General features: G+C 41.1%; 1 protein-coding gene across 3 annotated transcripts; it reads right to left on the reverse strand.

The window, feature by feature from the left end:
* Positions 1-14,768: 14,768 nt before the first annotated feature.
* Positions 14,769-16,229, reverse strand: LOC147420182 (uncharacterized). Of its 3 annotated transcripts, none has more exons than XM_086505061.1 (2): positions 16,011-16,229; positions 14,769-15,611 (listed from the first exon to the last, which is right to left on the reverse strand). In XM_086505061.1, exons 1-2 carry the CDS (start codon positions 16,138-16,140, stop codon positions 15,016-15,018), a joined length of 726 nt encoding a protein of 241 aa, XP_086361187.1. In that variant the 5' UTR covers positions 16,141-16,229; the 3' UTR covers positions 14,769-15,015. The 3 variants fall into 3 exon arrangements, with proteins under 3 accessions (XP_086361187.1, XP_086361186.1, XP_086361185.1); XM_086505060.1 differs by having other exon boundaries at positions 14,769-15,617; positions 16,011-16,227; XM_086505059.1 differs by having other exon boundaries at positions 14,769-15,680; positions 16,011-16,223.
* Positions 16,230-16,617: the final 388 nt, after the last annotated feature.

Genomic DNA, 16,617 nt, shown 5'->3' on the forward strand with positions numbered 1-16,617 from the left:
CTTGCTCCACACATAGAATGAGTGAGGGCAAGAAAATATGCTATCTAGTCTCTTGAGAGAGAAAGAAGCTTCTAAGAATAGCCATAATGCACCAATTTTGGTATATAGCTTCCCTTATTATAGTTTTAAGGGTTTACCCCTCCTTTTAGAGGAGAGCTTGCTATGGTCAAGCATCTTGATTGGTTCTTATAGTGCTTTTGGGACACAAAGACCATGGTCAAGGTTCATTTTTAACGTAGCTTGATGCCAAAAAACTATGCCAAAAAACTACGTATGTGTTGGATGAGGTATGAGCTAAGGATCGGAAGGTGGAGGATTTTCTTTACTAGTTACTCCCTTGGGTAGAAAGGGTACAAATGTTACAACCCTCTCAAGGATCAAGTGGGTGAGAACAAGGATGCCCTCTTTCATGAAATTAAAAGTTGGTATGTTCATGTAAAAAATGATCTTTAGTTAGGCGTAAAGAAGAATGTGGGTGCAAAAAATTGTAGGTGCACACTCATAGGTTTTGAATGGATCACAAAGGTTAACATAGGGAAATTCAGTTCAAAACCCATGGTATGGGATGTCTCATGATAAATTGGGTCTTGCTACTCATCAAATGCATAAGGAAAGGAAAGGAAAAGAAAAGGTACATGATGCCCCAAAGATGCCTCTTTGAAGACTTCTTGTGCAAGAAGGATGTAAGCACATGTAGTGACCTTGGACCATGTAGATGTGCAACGATTGATTCATGATAGGTATGTGGCAAAAGGTCCGACTTATTAGATTGATCACGAGGATACTAAGATAGATATTATTTGTAGTCAATATACAATGGATGTGTCAAAAGGCTAGACTTTGTATCAAATGAATGTGAAGAATGCTATCTTGCATGGTGATTTGCAGGAAGAAGTGTACATGGAGCAATCATAGGGGTATGAGGGTGTGAGATAACCCAAGTATGTTTGCAATTCAAGGAAATCATTGTATGGGTTGGAGAAGGTACCTAGAGCTAGGCATGAAAGGATCAATGCTATGTGAATAATTCACTTCTTGGAGTAATGGTGAGGCTAAAGTGGATTGTGTAAAGACTTTCTTCAATCAACATTTGACATGAAATATTTTCACGGAAGAAGGCATGTCACAAAGGCAATATGCATTAGATACGTTGATTGTAAACTTATTGCTATGCACTTGGATCAAAGTTTGAATATGAGAGCTAATTTGAGTGCTTAATAATGAGAGAGTTTGTCACCTCTCAAGCTAGGCCTCATGGAGTTGTTAGTGACCTTGTATCTCCAAGGGCTAATCATAGGGAGTGAGAGCTATTTTTAACTGTAGTCGGCCTATGGGAGGTACTTTTTGAACTTTCGGCATATTGCCACCATTGTTATGCTCACCATGTACTGTTAGTAATGTCATATAATGTGCCTCTTGATGGCCCCATGCTAAGGGTATTTTCCTTGATACCATGTTCCATTGGTGTGCATCTACAGGTAGACACACACACACACACTCACACAATCTCATGTGTGAAGTAAAGAAGACTCTCTCTCTCCTTCTCAAGCTTTAATGGAAAGCTTATCACCTACTCCAAGCTTGTGAGAAGGAAGGCCTACACCAACAACTCTTGGCTTTGTGATGGAAATCCAACCAAGAGCCAATCTTCAATGCATGCTCATCTCCTCTACCATGCTAATTACTAAGCTAAGCTATGCTAATATGAGTGATTATGTGAGGAGATGTACATCTTTCTGTAAGAATACTCCTTCTTCCTCTCAATCTACTCTCATACCTCGCTAGCTCTCACCATCTTCGAAGGTGTGTGAGGTCTTGGGTCTAAGACCGTGAGGGAATTGATGTTGTGTTTGATAAGTGTTTTACGTAGTGCATGAAGTTTCCATCTTCATTGCACTACTGAGTATTGAAAAGTATTGAAGGAACACAAGAAATTGTATTGTAAAATGTCTTTCTTGATGGGAGAAACCATAATACAAAGCCTTTTGGAGGGGGGACCGGCTCCATGCAAATCCGGTCCTCAAATGTTGTCAATTGCTTAATTTCTCTCTCTTTTGAAGTATTGTTCATGCTATCTAACTAGGTGTTATGCTTTTAGTTGCTTTCTCCACCGAAGCACTCTTGTTAATCTCATTAGGAATCTATTCTAATGAAATGCTCACTATGTTCATGCTATTTTGTGCTACACACAAGTTACTAGGCCATTAAATGTTACATTGGTATCAGAGCACAAGGTTTCTCTTTTCTTGCTCAAGAAAAGAAGGGAGGTCCTCAAGCTAGCTATAAATGGTTGGTACTATTAATTGCATGTGAGTAAGTAGAATAGGGATTTTTCAGCCTTGCAGTGCGCCTGTCTTTGTGCAGTTAACAGGGCATCAGTGTCGAGAGCTATGGTCTTAATAGTGGAGTCCTACGGGGCTTGCGTATGGCTTAACCACTATTGAGCTATTAGAAGCTTGACAGGAACCGGTGCTGTTTTGGTGTTGAACGACCCTCTCTTTTATTCTTTGCAATTAATGGTATTCGAGCCACGGGTATAGTAGCTTGAGTGCTTTTTCTAAAGGGGTAAAGAGGAGTAGCAACTAGGGCTTGAAGTTCCAAAGTACACCTAAAAAGTTTACACCTAAAAGTTGTTAGAATGGCTGACAATAGTAAAGAGAGTGAAATTAATGTTGATAACTTTGATTTTGCTAATGAGCAAGCTACTAATGATGCCCCGATGCTTGTTAACTATCTTGTTTCTAAGCTTCAACCAGCTATGGGAAATCCATCCCTCCGAAGTGAAGTGCAACGGCAGCTTCGTGCTCATGGGATTCTTCAAGCTCTCCACCATGACGAGAGAACACCTAGGAAGCCTCCTTGTGAGACTTCCAAAAGAGGTCTCTCTCCGATTCGGGAAGAAGAAGAGGATCCTTATGAAGGGCTCAGAAATTTGCTCCTTGATGACGCATCTCCTTCTCAAAGGAGAACTCAAGAGCCTCCACCGAAGGAACGAGAAAGAATCGAGTCTCACGCCACCTCGATGGAGATGGCTCCACGAAGACGGCGGGCTAAAAGCTCTTCATCACCTCCAAAACGGAGAAGACCATCGCATACTTCTCCACACCATACTTCAAAGAGGGATGACAAAAAGCAAGAGAAGAAAAAGGCGAGAAAGAGGACACCCTCTTCTCCATCTTCTTCATCCTCTTCCTCTTATGAAAGTGATGGTCAAGACAACGAAGATCAAGGCAAGAAAGAGGCCACCCTCTTCTCCATCTTCCTCAAATTCTTCATCTTCTAAAGAAAGTTATGGTGCAACCTTTGAACCATAAAAAACAAGAGGCCATAGGAAATCCTATGCCGCGTGGAAGAGGTCGTCCAAGCTCAAGAAATTCAAAGAGGGAGGGAAGAGCATCTCTTTCCTTACCTATGATGGCACTTTTGGTGCTACGGACAAAGTCTTGGCCTTTATCCAAAAATTTGATGCGACGTTCGGAGATGAGGGATTCACGGAGTCCTCTAAGCTACACCATGTAGCTATGCACTTTCAAAAGTCCGCCGGACAATGGTGGTCTAGCCTACGGGACAATGGTGAAGCTCCACGAACATGGAAAGCTTTAAGAGCTTCCATTATGAAGCAGTTTTTGGCCACCGATGCCACAGACAAAGTGCTCACCAAATGGCGAAGCTTGAAGCTCTCTCCCTATGAATCCATCCACAAATATGTAGACAAGTTTTGGGACCTACAACTCAAAGCCACTGTCTTCAAAAAGTTGGATTTTGGAGAGCAAAAGCAGCAATTTTGTGCGGGCTTAACCGAAGAAATGGCGGAGTATGTCAACTTCCAAAGGCCACGCACCATATCGGCGGTAATACATCATACTATGGTGGCCTCTCGAATCAATTTCCAAACAGGGGCTAAGAGGAATTCTAAGCCCCCTGAAAACAAGGGTTCCAAATAGCCTAAGGGGAAGGACAATGTCCAAAATTCTCCTAAGGGCAACTCCAACAAAGCTAAGGAGAAGGGAGTTTACACAGGCAAAAATAAACTCTCTCCTGAAGATCTTGAGCGTTATCGCAAGGATAATCGGTGTTTCAAGTGTGGCGAACAAGGGCATGCGTACCACGCTTGTCCCCATAAGAACAACCGCCATGATCCTCCTAGAGCTACCTTGGTCGAAATCCAAGAGGAGGAAACTCACCACAAAGGATCTCCTCTATGCCATGCTTGGGGAAAGATAAGAGAACATGATGCTTTTATTCTCTTTGACCCCGGTTCTACTCATAATTTTATATCTATAGAGTTGGCCACCAAGTTAGGCATACAAACCTATGAGATGGGAGATGTCCTACCCGTAGACGGTGCTTTCAAGGGGCAAGAAGCTTCAGTCATTCCCTTAATTAGGAAATTGAGGATCCATGTCCAAATCTATGTGGACAAAGAGGACTTCTTTATCTCTCCTCTCAAGCATGAGGATGTAATCCTAGGGGCACCATGGTTTGATCGCATGGCTGCCAATGTTAAATTCCCTGAAAGGAGAATCTCCTTTAAGTTAAGGGAAAAAGATATGTATATAGATGCTAAGAAAATGGGTAACACTATACCCATTGTACATACACAAGCTTTCAACAAGTCAATAAAGAGCTCTATTTTTGTGTACATGATTTTTGTTAAAGATTCTCAAAATGAACCTAATGTTTTAGCAAAAGAAAATATACACAATCAAAAGGAATTAGAGTTATCCAATTTTCTTAAGGGGTTTCAAGATGTCTTTATTGACGACATCCCTTGTGAGCTATCTCCTAAACGAGGCAATGATGACCATGCAATTGAACTTCTTCCAGGAAGTTCACCGCCTAACAAACCTCCTTATAAAGTTTCTCAAGCTCAACAAGAGGAGATTATGCGGAAAGTGCATGAGTTAGTTGAGAAGGGCATGGTTAGGCGTAGCTCATCTCGATTTTGTTCTCCTGTGCTACTAGTGCAAAAGAAAGACGACACATATCGTATGTGTGTCGACTATAGAGCACTAAATAGGATCACTATCAAGAATAGGTTTCCCGTTCCACGGATAGAAGACCTATTTGATAAGCTACAAGGGCCCACCTACTTCAATAGGATTGACCTAAAAAGTGGCTATCATCAAATAAGGATACTTGATCAAGGCATTGTAAAGACCGCATTTCGTACTACGTTTGGTCTTTACGAATACATTGTCATGCCTTTTGGCTTGAGCAATGCACCAGCCGCATTCAATCGCTTGATGGAAAAGCTATTCAAGCCTCATCGAACCTTTACTGGAGTGTTCTTTAATGATATCATCATCTACTCTAATTCATTAGACGAACACAAGCAACACCTCCAGGTAATATTTCAAGTTCGAAGATAGAATAAACTTTATGTTAATCGAAGATTTTTCTTACAAGAGATTCAGTATTTAGGTCACATTATCTCTCAAGATGGAATCCAAATGGATCCATCAAAGTTAGAGGTAATAAAAGGATGGCCTAAACCAAGGAATCTTCACGAGTTAAGAAGCTTTATAGGTATGTGCGCATACTATAGACACTTCATAGAAAAGTTCTCACTAATAGCAGGACCATTACATGACCTAACAAGAAAAACGTTAGGTACACATGGTCTGCCAAGGAGAACAATGCTTTTGAAAAGCTTATCTCTCAACCTGTGCTTACACTACCGGATCTCTCAAAGCCATTTGAGGTCCAATGTGATGCTTGTGGTGATTGCCTTGGAGCTGTTTTGCTTCAAGAAGGGCACGCCATAGCCTATGAAAGTCGAAGGCTCGACCCTATTGAGCAAACTCTAGGCATATATGAAAAGGAACTCCTTGCAGTTCTACATGCCTTAGACTCATGGAAGTACTATTTATTGGGGACTCCTTTCATTCTGCGAACAGATCACCAAAGTCTTAAGTACTTCATGACGCAGACCAAGCTCTCCGACAAACAAATGAGGTGGGCAAATTTTCTTTTGCAATTTCATTTTCATATTGCTCACATTGCTGGCAAGCATAATCAAGTAGCGATGCACTCTCAAGACAGCCGAGAGTGAATGCGGTTTCCATAGAAACTCACAATGATCTATCTTCTATCATAAGATGAGTATGCTATTGATCCCGATTTTAGAGATGTGATTTCAACCCTTTCACTAGGGAAGAAAGAGGAACCATTTACTTTACAAGATGGTTATCTTCTCTATGGTAATAGACTATGTGTTACTAGCTCACTACGTGAGAAAGTAATGTATGAATCTCATGCTCCTCGTTATGCAGGACATAGAGGGATTCAGTCTACCCTAAAGGGCATTGAAACATATTTCTATTGGCCTATCATGAAAGCAAACATACAAGAGTGTTTCTAAATGTGCGGTATGCCAAAAGACGAAGTTTGATAGAGGGAAGCAACTTGGATTGCTTCAACCTTTGCCAATCCCTAATTCACCATGGGAGAGCATATCCATGGATTTTATCTTTGGATTGCCTAAGTCTATTCATGGGAATATGGGAATATGGACGATAGTAGATAGGTACAGTAAACAAGCTCATTTTATACCTGTCAAAAAGACTATCAAAGCCCATCAAATGGCAACCCTCTTCATTTCACAAATCTTCAAGTACCATGGCTTGCCAATGTCCATAGTGTCGGATAGAGATCCTAGAATGACCAGTAATTTCTGGAAGGGTCTCTTTGAGAATTTAGGAACAAGGTTAAACTTCCTTTCGGCCTATCACCCGCAAACGGATGGCCAATGTGAAACAGCTAACCTAACAATTCTCGATCTACTAAAAGCCTATGTAACGAAGTAGATCAAAGATCCCAATGGGAAAAGTACTTACCCTTAGTGGAGTATGCCTACAATAAAACTGTACATGCTTCCACGGGAAAAGCACCTTTTGAGGTAATTGAGGGAAGATCAAAAAGTCTCTTGCTACTTAAGGTACATGAGAAGATCATTGCTGCAGATGAGTATAGCCGAGACCTACAAGAATATTTCCAAAAGATTAAGGATGCTATCTCTATCTCACAGCAAAGGCAAAAGGCTGCTGCTGACAAGCACATAAGAGCCCAAGCCTTTAAAGAAAATGATTGGGTCTTACTCAAATTTCCCAAGGCTCTATTAAGGCACATGACGGGCAAGAATTCTACGGGACACCAAAAGTACTATGCTAAGTTAGCAAAAAGGTACTATGGTCCCTTCCAGATTCTTAGGCCAATCAATGAGATGGCCTATCAAATCAAGTTGCTCAACCATTGGCTCATACACAATGCTTTCCATGTGAGCCTACTAAAGCCTTACAAAGGAAAGCCACCTCAAGAACCAACTATTGAAGACCCACCGGAGATCAAGGACCAAGAGGAGGTGCTGCAGTCCGAGTCCATTCTCCAACATGAAGACAAGGTACTAAGAGGTGGTAAGACTATCCGACGATATCTTATTAAGTTTAAAAATTATCCTTTTGAAGATGCTAGATGGATGCAAGGCATACAATTAAAGGATAACCTAAACCTTGTCAATGCTTACAATGCTTCCCAAGAGTAAGCAAATGTACAAATGTTAAAAATGAACAAAATTTTTGTCTTATAAGACTCTCTTTTTCTTTATTGTGCACAAAAATGAAGTAGTATGCATGCTTAGATCAACTTTGCGGAGACGACGTCTCCCGAACACCAAGTAGAGCTTGTCACTCTACTATGGAAGATGATAGGACTAATGTGCAGACATGGTGTGGCAGCCTCGGGCTCTCAAGCACCAAATGGACTAGTCATCCATTGTGGAATGATGTCGTAGGGTAACATAGGGATCCTCTACCCGCTAGGAAAAAGGACTAATAAATATGCTTTATCTTCTCTACCCCATAGTCGAGGACGACTATGATTTCAAGAGAAAGGTAATTTCATAATAATCAATATCTAATTCTCCTAAATGATTTTCTCATGTTAAACTGATCATTTAATATGGGGAAGTGCCTGGGGAGAAAAAGCTAGAATATTGGTTAAGCTAGTAGACCGGCCACAGTAGGGATCCAAAGGAGGGAAAATAGGGATCCAAAGGGAGGGCCATCTGTAAAAGAGCCATGTGAAACAATGGGATTAAAAGACCCTAAGGTTCAGCCCATTAAGACTTCCAAAATGCTAAGGTTCCCAAATTCAAAGGTTGTGTCCAAAGGTCAAACATTGGGGGAATTGGATACTTTGTGTGTGTCCCAAAAGTCTTTAGCAATCCCTACATAGGAGGGGGCGAGCCTTGCAAGCAGGGGATGAGAGAGAAACTCACACACACACACACAAAAGCTCCCTTTACACAAAGGGAACGAGGGACACATGTCAGTTCCCTAGCCCAGATGCCCACAAGGTGTACCCAATTCCTATTGGATGGCCTTGGAGGTGGATCAATGAGAATTAGGATAGAGTAAATCTAGTTTAATTAATTTAAAAACACTTAATAAAAGAACCAATAAGAATTAAGCTCTCTAGAAGACTATTGGACAGTCTCCCAAGGGGACCAATGAGCATTCAACACCCCAATGGCTTGCCTGATTCCTATTGGCCAGGAGGCAAAGGGGTCCAATGAGAGTTTAGTTGAAATAAATAATTACCTAAAGCTCTCACAAAAGGGGAAAGGGGGACACGTGTGAGAAGGATATCACTTATGCTGCTTAATTACCATTGGCTAAGCCTGGGGAGGTCCAATAGGATGCTAGCAAGAACAAATAGCAAGAGGGGTCGACCAAGAGAGAGAGGAGGCTGATTTTGGCGAGGCATTATCACACACACACACACACACTCACACAATCTCATGTGTGAAGTAAAGAAGACTCTCTCTCCTTCTCAAGCTTTAATGGAAAGCTTATCACCTACTCCAAGCTTGTGAGAAGCAAGGCCTACACCAACAACTCTTGACTTTTTGATGCAAATCCAACCAAGAGCCAAGCTTCAATGCAAGCTCATCTCCTCTACCATGCTAATTACTAAGCTAAGCTATTCTAATATGAGTGATTATGTGAGGAGATGTACATCTTTCTGTAAGAATACTCCTTCTTCCTCTCAATCTACTCTCATACCTCGCTAGCTCTCACCATCTTCGAAGGTGTGTGAGGTCTTGGGTCTGAGACCGTGAGGGAATTGATGTTGTGTTTGATAAGTGTTTTGCGTAGTGCATGAAGTTTCCATCTTCATTGCACTATCGAGTATTGAAGGAACAGAAGAAATTGTATTGTAAAATGTCTCTCTTGATGGGGAGAAACCATAATACAAAGCCTTTTGGAGGGGGGACCGGCTCCATGCAAATCCGGTCCTCAAATGTTGCCAATTGCTTAATTTCTCTCTCTTTTGAAGTATTGTTCATGCTATCTAACTAGGTGTTATGCTTTTAGTTGCTTTCTCCACCCAAGCACTCTTGTTAATCTCATTAGGAATCTATTCTAATGGAATGATCACTATGTCCGTGCTATTTTCCGCTACACACAAGTTACTAGGCCATTAAATGTTACAAAATCCGACCCTTGATACTATGTCACTTGCCTATTTGTTACATTTTTGTGTACCTAAATGACCGGATTTAGGCTATTTAGGGTCAACATAGTTGCCACATGGTTGTAGAAAGGGGCCCTAATTATAGGGGGTATGTTTGGCCTATATTGAGAATTGGATAAGTGGACTTTTATGCGTCCTCAGGTTGGGATTCTCTTCTTCCTTCTCGGGGCCTCCACTATTAGAAAATCCTCTATATCACATGCGTTCAAGCAGCATTTAAACAAACCCTCTTCACATACATATTTTTTTGAATTAAATGACCCCTTCCCCTTTAAACATATGAATATTCTCCACAAGTGATTTTTACAATCCCTTCTATCGATGCATACATGTAACTTTTTTGAAATTTAAAAAACGCTCTTGATGAACTCGCGTGCTACAGTTACATATTTTAAGGTGGACCCCTCGGGTCTTCCTTTTAGTGGTATCATAGAGTCTTATGATCTTCTTCATGCTTCTTTCTGTGTGGGTTCTTTCTAGCAATTTCCCTTCAGTAAGGATTCAGAAGTAGCCCAACTACTTGAGAGAGCCAAGGGGACGAGAGTGAGAGTTTTGGAAGTATCTGGTAGTCTCCAAGAATGGTCTCCTTTTTGGAGGGAACGAAATTGAAAGCCTTTCGGTCCTCTTATGTACTCAAGTGGTTAGATTTTGCGATTGTCACCATGTTTGGAAGGCCAGGAATGGCCGTGTGTTTGCCCATGATCTCTCGAGAGCCAGCTATGCAGAGATCATCCAAGCTAGCAAGGCTATTATCCAAGGGATTGAAAAAAACACAACCTCTGAAGAATGGAACTGGAGAACTCTTAGCGTCAAGTCCATGACATTTTGAGGGTTAACTAATAGTCTTTAATGGAATATATGTGGCCATGGCTCCGATTGAGCATGGTGCTGATGTAATCGTTTTTCTCATTTTAATATAACCTCTTACATATTGCCAGATTTGAAAAAAAAAAAGGATAATTCCAAGATTTGTTTTTTAACATAGCAATGAGGCGGGAAGATTTAGAAAGCGTTGGGGAAAATTTTTAAATACACTGCTCCTCTCTAACTAGTTATAATTCTAAGTACAAAGAGATTATCCTTAACTAGGATGACTTGGATGGGTTCCACAAGGTTCGAGGTCTTCTTTGTAATGTGCACCCCGACATCAATGCTACAATTACTCATTTGCATCCAAAGACATTGGACGATGCAATTTTAGCTTTAGTCTATCATCGCAAATGAGCAAGATTGCACACGCACCCTATTCATCACTCATCAACATATAATTCTAGTCTTCGACATAGAATTTTTCAAGAGGTCCACAAGCCCTAGGGCTTCTCTGTCTTCTATAGATGTTAAACGATCTAAGAAATAGCAATTGTGTTTCCTTTGCCTATCAAATTCACATACAAAGAGAGATTGTCCTTTGCTCAAGACTATCAAGCAAGATCATGTCAGGAGCACGATTCACCTACTAGATTCTTCATAGTTCTATGATGTCTCTCATGTTTTTGATATGTTTTTTTGAACAATTGAGCTCTAGTTGTTATAATAATCCACAATTATTCATTTTGTGTTCTTACTGGGATTTATTTTGTTTCAGTAACCAGATGGTCTTTATCAGGATGATGTACTTTCAGGTAGTTAACCTTGACCATATGAAAGTCACAATTTGGCCATTCAAATAGAAAGTTTTGTGCAATAGAATGGACCTCAATTCTTTTCATGTACACATGTAGGCCCAATAGATTGTGGAGTTATAAATTTTTTTTGGATCCTATTCAGTTTGATGTAGTCACTCCACAATCGGTGGTCCAAGGTGGCCTGGGAATTCTCAGCCCTGTGGTTCATGTTGAGGCCCTATGCGCCAAGTTTGTGGTCTCAATTGCAAAACAAGACCAATCTTGGGCTGTCATGACCAAGGATATGATAGACAAGGCCAAACTTTGCTCTAGTGGTGGTCAATGGAAAAGGATTAAGGTTCTCAACAAACTCCCGAAGTGGTCTAGTCTAAGTTTACGGGAGAGATGGTGCGTAAGTGCAACAACACATTAGGGGTACTGGAATGGGACAAATTGACGAGATACTTCCAGAACTCCATCTGTCAACACTGGTACCCTTGGCTGTCTAAAGCTGTTGGTGTAACCTTGAACCCTTACTGGAGAGAAATTGTAAGAAGGATCAATAATAAAGGACTCTAGTGGTTAAGCAGCTTCTGGGAATAGAAATAGCAATTGTTGGAAATCTGTTGACCAGGTGGCAACAGATTTCAACTCAATGACATTGAGAAGCTTCTTGCTAACAGAGTAGTTGAAGGCCGGCTCAGTATAGTGATGCCGATTTGGGAATCTACTTTTGAGTGGAAAGCTTGGAAGTGACCTTTCTGTAGCCATTTCTTTAAACCTCATACCAAAGGCATTTACCAAGTGTTAACACACAAGGCGGATTGGTTTGTCCCATTGAACAAGCATTGTAAGAAGCAATGGATGAAGGCTAGATGGGTGGAGGTCATCCCACAGTGGCCTACATATATGAAGATATTTCTGTGGAAGGTTCTTTGGGGGGCCTTGCCGACAGGTGACAAGATACGAGCACGCGGTATCGGGTTCGATAGATGTTCAGGGTGCAGATTGGCTAGTGAAGACCTCGCCCGCATGTTCATAGAGTGTCCGGCTGTTAGAGGCATGGTAGGAAAAGTGTGCACGTGGGTACAAAGAATGTGGAAGATAGGGTTTTTTCAAGAAGGATATGTGCCTCGGTGGCAAACAGTTTTGAAGTTCTGCAATGCTTATCTGTATTCAAATTATCAGGTATTGTTTCTTCAGCAATATTTGGAGGGCCAAAAATTGCCGCGTATTCCATAGCGACCTCTCTATAGCTAGCTTATTAGAGATTATACATGAGAGTAAGGAGATAATATGTGTGGTAAGTAAAAGGCATAATTGAGATGATTGGGTTGGGGCGACTCTCACCATCTGGTCGAGCTGTGCCGTTTAAGGGCTTGAGAATGGGTATGTCTAAGTTCTGATGTAACCTTATGTCCCTCAAGGCTCGGCATGAGCTTGAGGTAGCTTTGTATTCTCTTTGTGACATTTCAATACAACCACCACTCACGATTGTGAGTTTGCCAAAAAAAAAAAAAAGAACGCTTAAGGGAAATTAAACAAAGCAAATGTAATAATGTGCAATCCACCATCTCTCTTTATATAAACAAAAAAATCTTTAAACTTTCCACTTCCATGGGTTTTCATTTCCTAATCTCACCCTTTACTTATTTCCTTTCGATGTTTCGAAAGGCTTTTTAGTTTTCGAGATTGGAGAGACCTGATCGATGCCTTGTATAAGTATACAATTGATATCTTATTTTGAGCCCTAAACACAAGTTCATTTTTTTTTCTTTCGATATAGAGAATTTTTTTTCTTGCAACAAATATCGTCGACCATTTTTGAAATGTGAAAATTGTATTAGATCTATCATGAAAAGGCGAATTAAACATTGCCTGTCTGAGTTCGAGTTCTCCCATCTCATTTCTTTTAATAGGCAAGGGTAATATGATTCCAGTGAGATGTATCGTAAGGAATGTATGAGATAAAGGAATATATAAAAAGAGAGCGAGTAGGAAGCAAATTGGAAGTACCTATTTAGCATTTTCAAAAGGACATTTTCTTAAGTTTAAGTAAATGTTTACAGTGTGCCTTATTATTTTGTTATAGCTTATGCTTAAGGATAATCTTTTGTTGTAAATATACTCAAGGGTTGTTCATCAAGAGGCTACGTGGGAAGACCCGTGAATGGCATAAGGATACTTACTTGGAAGCTAGTGGGCTCTCAATTTGAGTATTTTAAGTCATCTCATTATGTAATTTGTTGAATTTGAAATGGACCATAACTTTGTCATGCTAGCTTAGCATAATACTTATGATGACTCAAGTGGTTCCCTTGCCAATCCTTGTGTGCAGGATGCCTAGTGTGAGCAATTCCCAATCATTCACCTTGAGTTGAAGGGAGTGTCTGCTTATCCTTTGTCTTCTAAAGCAGCATGAAAATCATAGACATCACATTCTATTAGTGATTAGCTCGCTTGGAACCATAGATTGTAAAAGTGTATTTAGAGACTACAATTGTGAATAAAAAGGTTGAGCATCGAGTTTTTTTTCTGCCAATTGATGTTGCTATGATGTTGAATTTGGTTGAAGTCCTATATTTGAGACATGCCATCACCAAATGGTGGCATTGTAGGTTGCATGTCATGGTTGCACCGCCAAATTGGCCCATTGTTATTGTCTTGGACCTTCCATTAGTCAATTAGCCCTTTTCCGGTCCCACTGGCCAGTTGTAGATGAGGTAGCAGACACCCTCTCTATTTACAGAATTGGCCCTTCTCAACGCTCATCAACCACAGGATATGCTTATTACCTTCTAGCAAAGATCATACATGTCAAGGAAAATTCAAATAATTTTACATACACATGGATCAATTCAACACTCCCATACTAGAGTCTAGACAAGAATACAAGAATTAGACCCTAAAAGATCACAAGTTAAAACATCCCCTAAAAGGGAAAAGATGGATATGCTAGTATACTCATAAGAACAAAAGTTTATAGAGATTGAACAAGAAAAATATCCAAGGAAACAGGAATAACAAGCATTCTCTTCATCCCCACTATACATTAACACGAATGAGATTGAGAGAGCCCTTAAAGTCTCATGATATCTTGGAGTTCTACATAAATTCAGAGCCAATACCGAACTATATTGAACAAATCACACTACATATTTGAAACCCTATTGTCATGAGAACATGCCTAAACGTTGCAAGAACCACCCACAGCAACCGCATCGTTTAATAACACACATGGAAAACGTATTTATGTGCAAGGAGGCAAATGTTCTACTTGTCCACATATAGTGAACACGATGTGTGCAAATAAGCCATGTGCTCACCATTACCTAAACCCCAGAACATTAAACATCCTCCTGGCTCTTCAACTGACAAAGAATGTATCGCAGTAAGTTACAAACAGACATTTTATTTGAGGCAAGATTCCATTGTGCCCATGCAGAGAAGCAACTGCATTCACTAAAAGAAACTAGCACACTTGCCTTGACAAGCAACAATGTGCCTTCTTAGATTACTCCAAGCCAGAAAAGAGCTTGATTAACATTCACAATTGAAATTTACTATTTAAAAGGCTATCCTCTGAGCAATAGCCATTCTCTTAACCAATGATAGCACACACAGCCATTACGATCAACCTTTGTATAACTCTTCTGTGCAAGCTTGATTGTTCTACAATAACAGGGTAATGAAACCGCGAAATGTAAAACAATTCAGAGAAGGTAATAAACATCAAAAACTTCAGCTTCTGCTGCCGGCATTATTTGTCGCTCCATTAAGGAGCAAGCTTGGCATAAATTGTTATATCTTGCTGGCTCTGTCGCATGACACCATGACACCACTCGATATCATTGAGTCCCACTTCCACACAAGCCTAAAACAAAAACTTCAAGCACCCCACCAAGTTCGCAATCAGTGCCACAAGTAACACCAAGCCAACACCATAACTCCTTTGAAAAAAGGAGCTCAAGGTCTTAGTAGCTTGCAATGAGAGCGTGAGTATCTGCAAGCGGCTCCGCTCCTCAAGTCTTGTGAAAAACTCGATATGCTTGAGTGCTTGTTTGGAGTAATATGCCAAACTGAACAAAACCAATGCTGATGCGCACACTTGCGTCATCAAAGCGTGGCTGAATGGTGAGTCCATTGCACGAAACATCATACCGCCCCATACCAAGTGTATGGCACCCACCCACAGGATCCCCTTCGAGAACTTTCGTATTGCCTCTCTCATCTCTACATGTGCCTGTCGTAGCTCATCGGCCACGGGTGACATGTCGCGCTCTACAGTGGGCCCCACAATCTCTTCATGTTGAAAGTCTTCCAAGGTTTTTGTTGATGATGAGCTCCTCTCGGCTTTTGTCTCTGCAGAGGGTTCAGATCCCTCTTCGTCTGTCTTTGCTGCATTTGAGTATGCATGCCCCACCACCAAATTTGCCATTACATCTGCTTTGAATCTTGGATTAACAAAACCTGCATCTACAAGCCATTTTGGCATGAAGGTTCTTCTCTTTGAATGCTTCCCAAAAACATGAACAGTATCTGCGATACGCATACGTTGTGTATCAAATCCCTGGCCATGAAATGTGCATGCATAATTTACATGCACGCGCATGCACACACACTACTTTCACTCACTCATTTCCTCCCTCATTAACTGCCACTTCTTCGGTCAATCAAAATTGACCTTTTGGAAATAAAGATTCTGTGTCTGAGCACTAAAACAGTTTCTCTGCTGGCTTCCCATGGCATCTCTCTCTCTCTCTCTCACACACACACACACACACACACACACACACACACGTTCTAGGCCACGTGCACACATACTCTGTGTTTTGCGCGTAAACAAAAAGAGATAAGAGAGCATGATACCGGAAGAAGATGGGTAGAGCTGTGGATCGCGAGAAGCACGACAATCAGCAGAAGGTCCTCCGCAGAAAGGTACGAGAAGGGCAGGGCGTGGCGCCCTCACAATCGCATGTCTGCGTAAAACCCTCAGCATACTAGTCCTAAGAAGTGATGGGCTTCAGAAACGACGATCTGCCAACCGAGGAATCATAGCTCTAGAGCGTGCGAGTTCGAACATTGATCAACTTCTCTCTCTTCTTCTCCTTTCGGCCATGGAGTCTCTCTCTCTCTCTCTCTCTCTCTCTCTCTCTCTCTCTCTCTCTCTCATGGGATAGTTTCCTACGACGTTAAAACTCTCTTCTTCTCGGGTGTGTGTGTGTGTGTGGGCGCCAATAAAAAGAGGAAAATGGTATAACCTTTCTATCACCCAAGTGTGGTAGATTGGTTATGCCATTTCCCTCTTGATAACAGGTCTTGAGTTCGACGAGGAGGCTACATCTTTAAGGTCTCTTGGGATAGTTTCCTACGACGTTAAAACTCTCTTCTTCTTCTTCTCCTCTCACTCTCTCTCACTCACTCACTCACACACACACACGCACACACACACACACACACACACGCACACACACAC

The sequence above is a fragment of the Adiantum capillus-veneris genome, chromosome 28, assembly GCF_014529385.1.
Source record: "Adiantum capillus-veneris isolate H3 chromosome 28, ASM1452938v2, whole genome shotgun sequence".
NCBI classification, from domain to species: Eukaryota; Viridiplantae; Streptophyta; class Polypodiopsida; order Polypodiales; family Pteridaceae; genus Adiantum; species Adiantum capillus-veneris.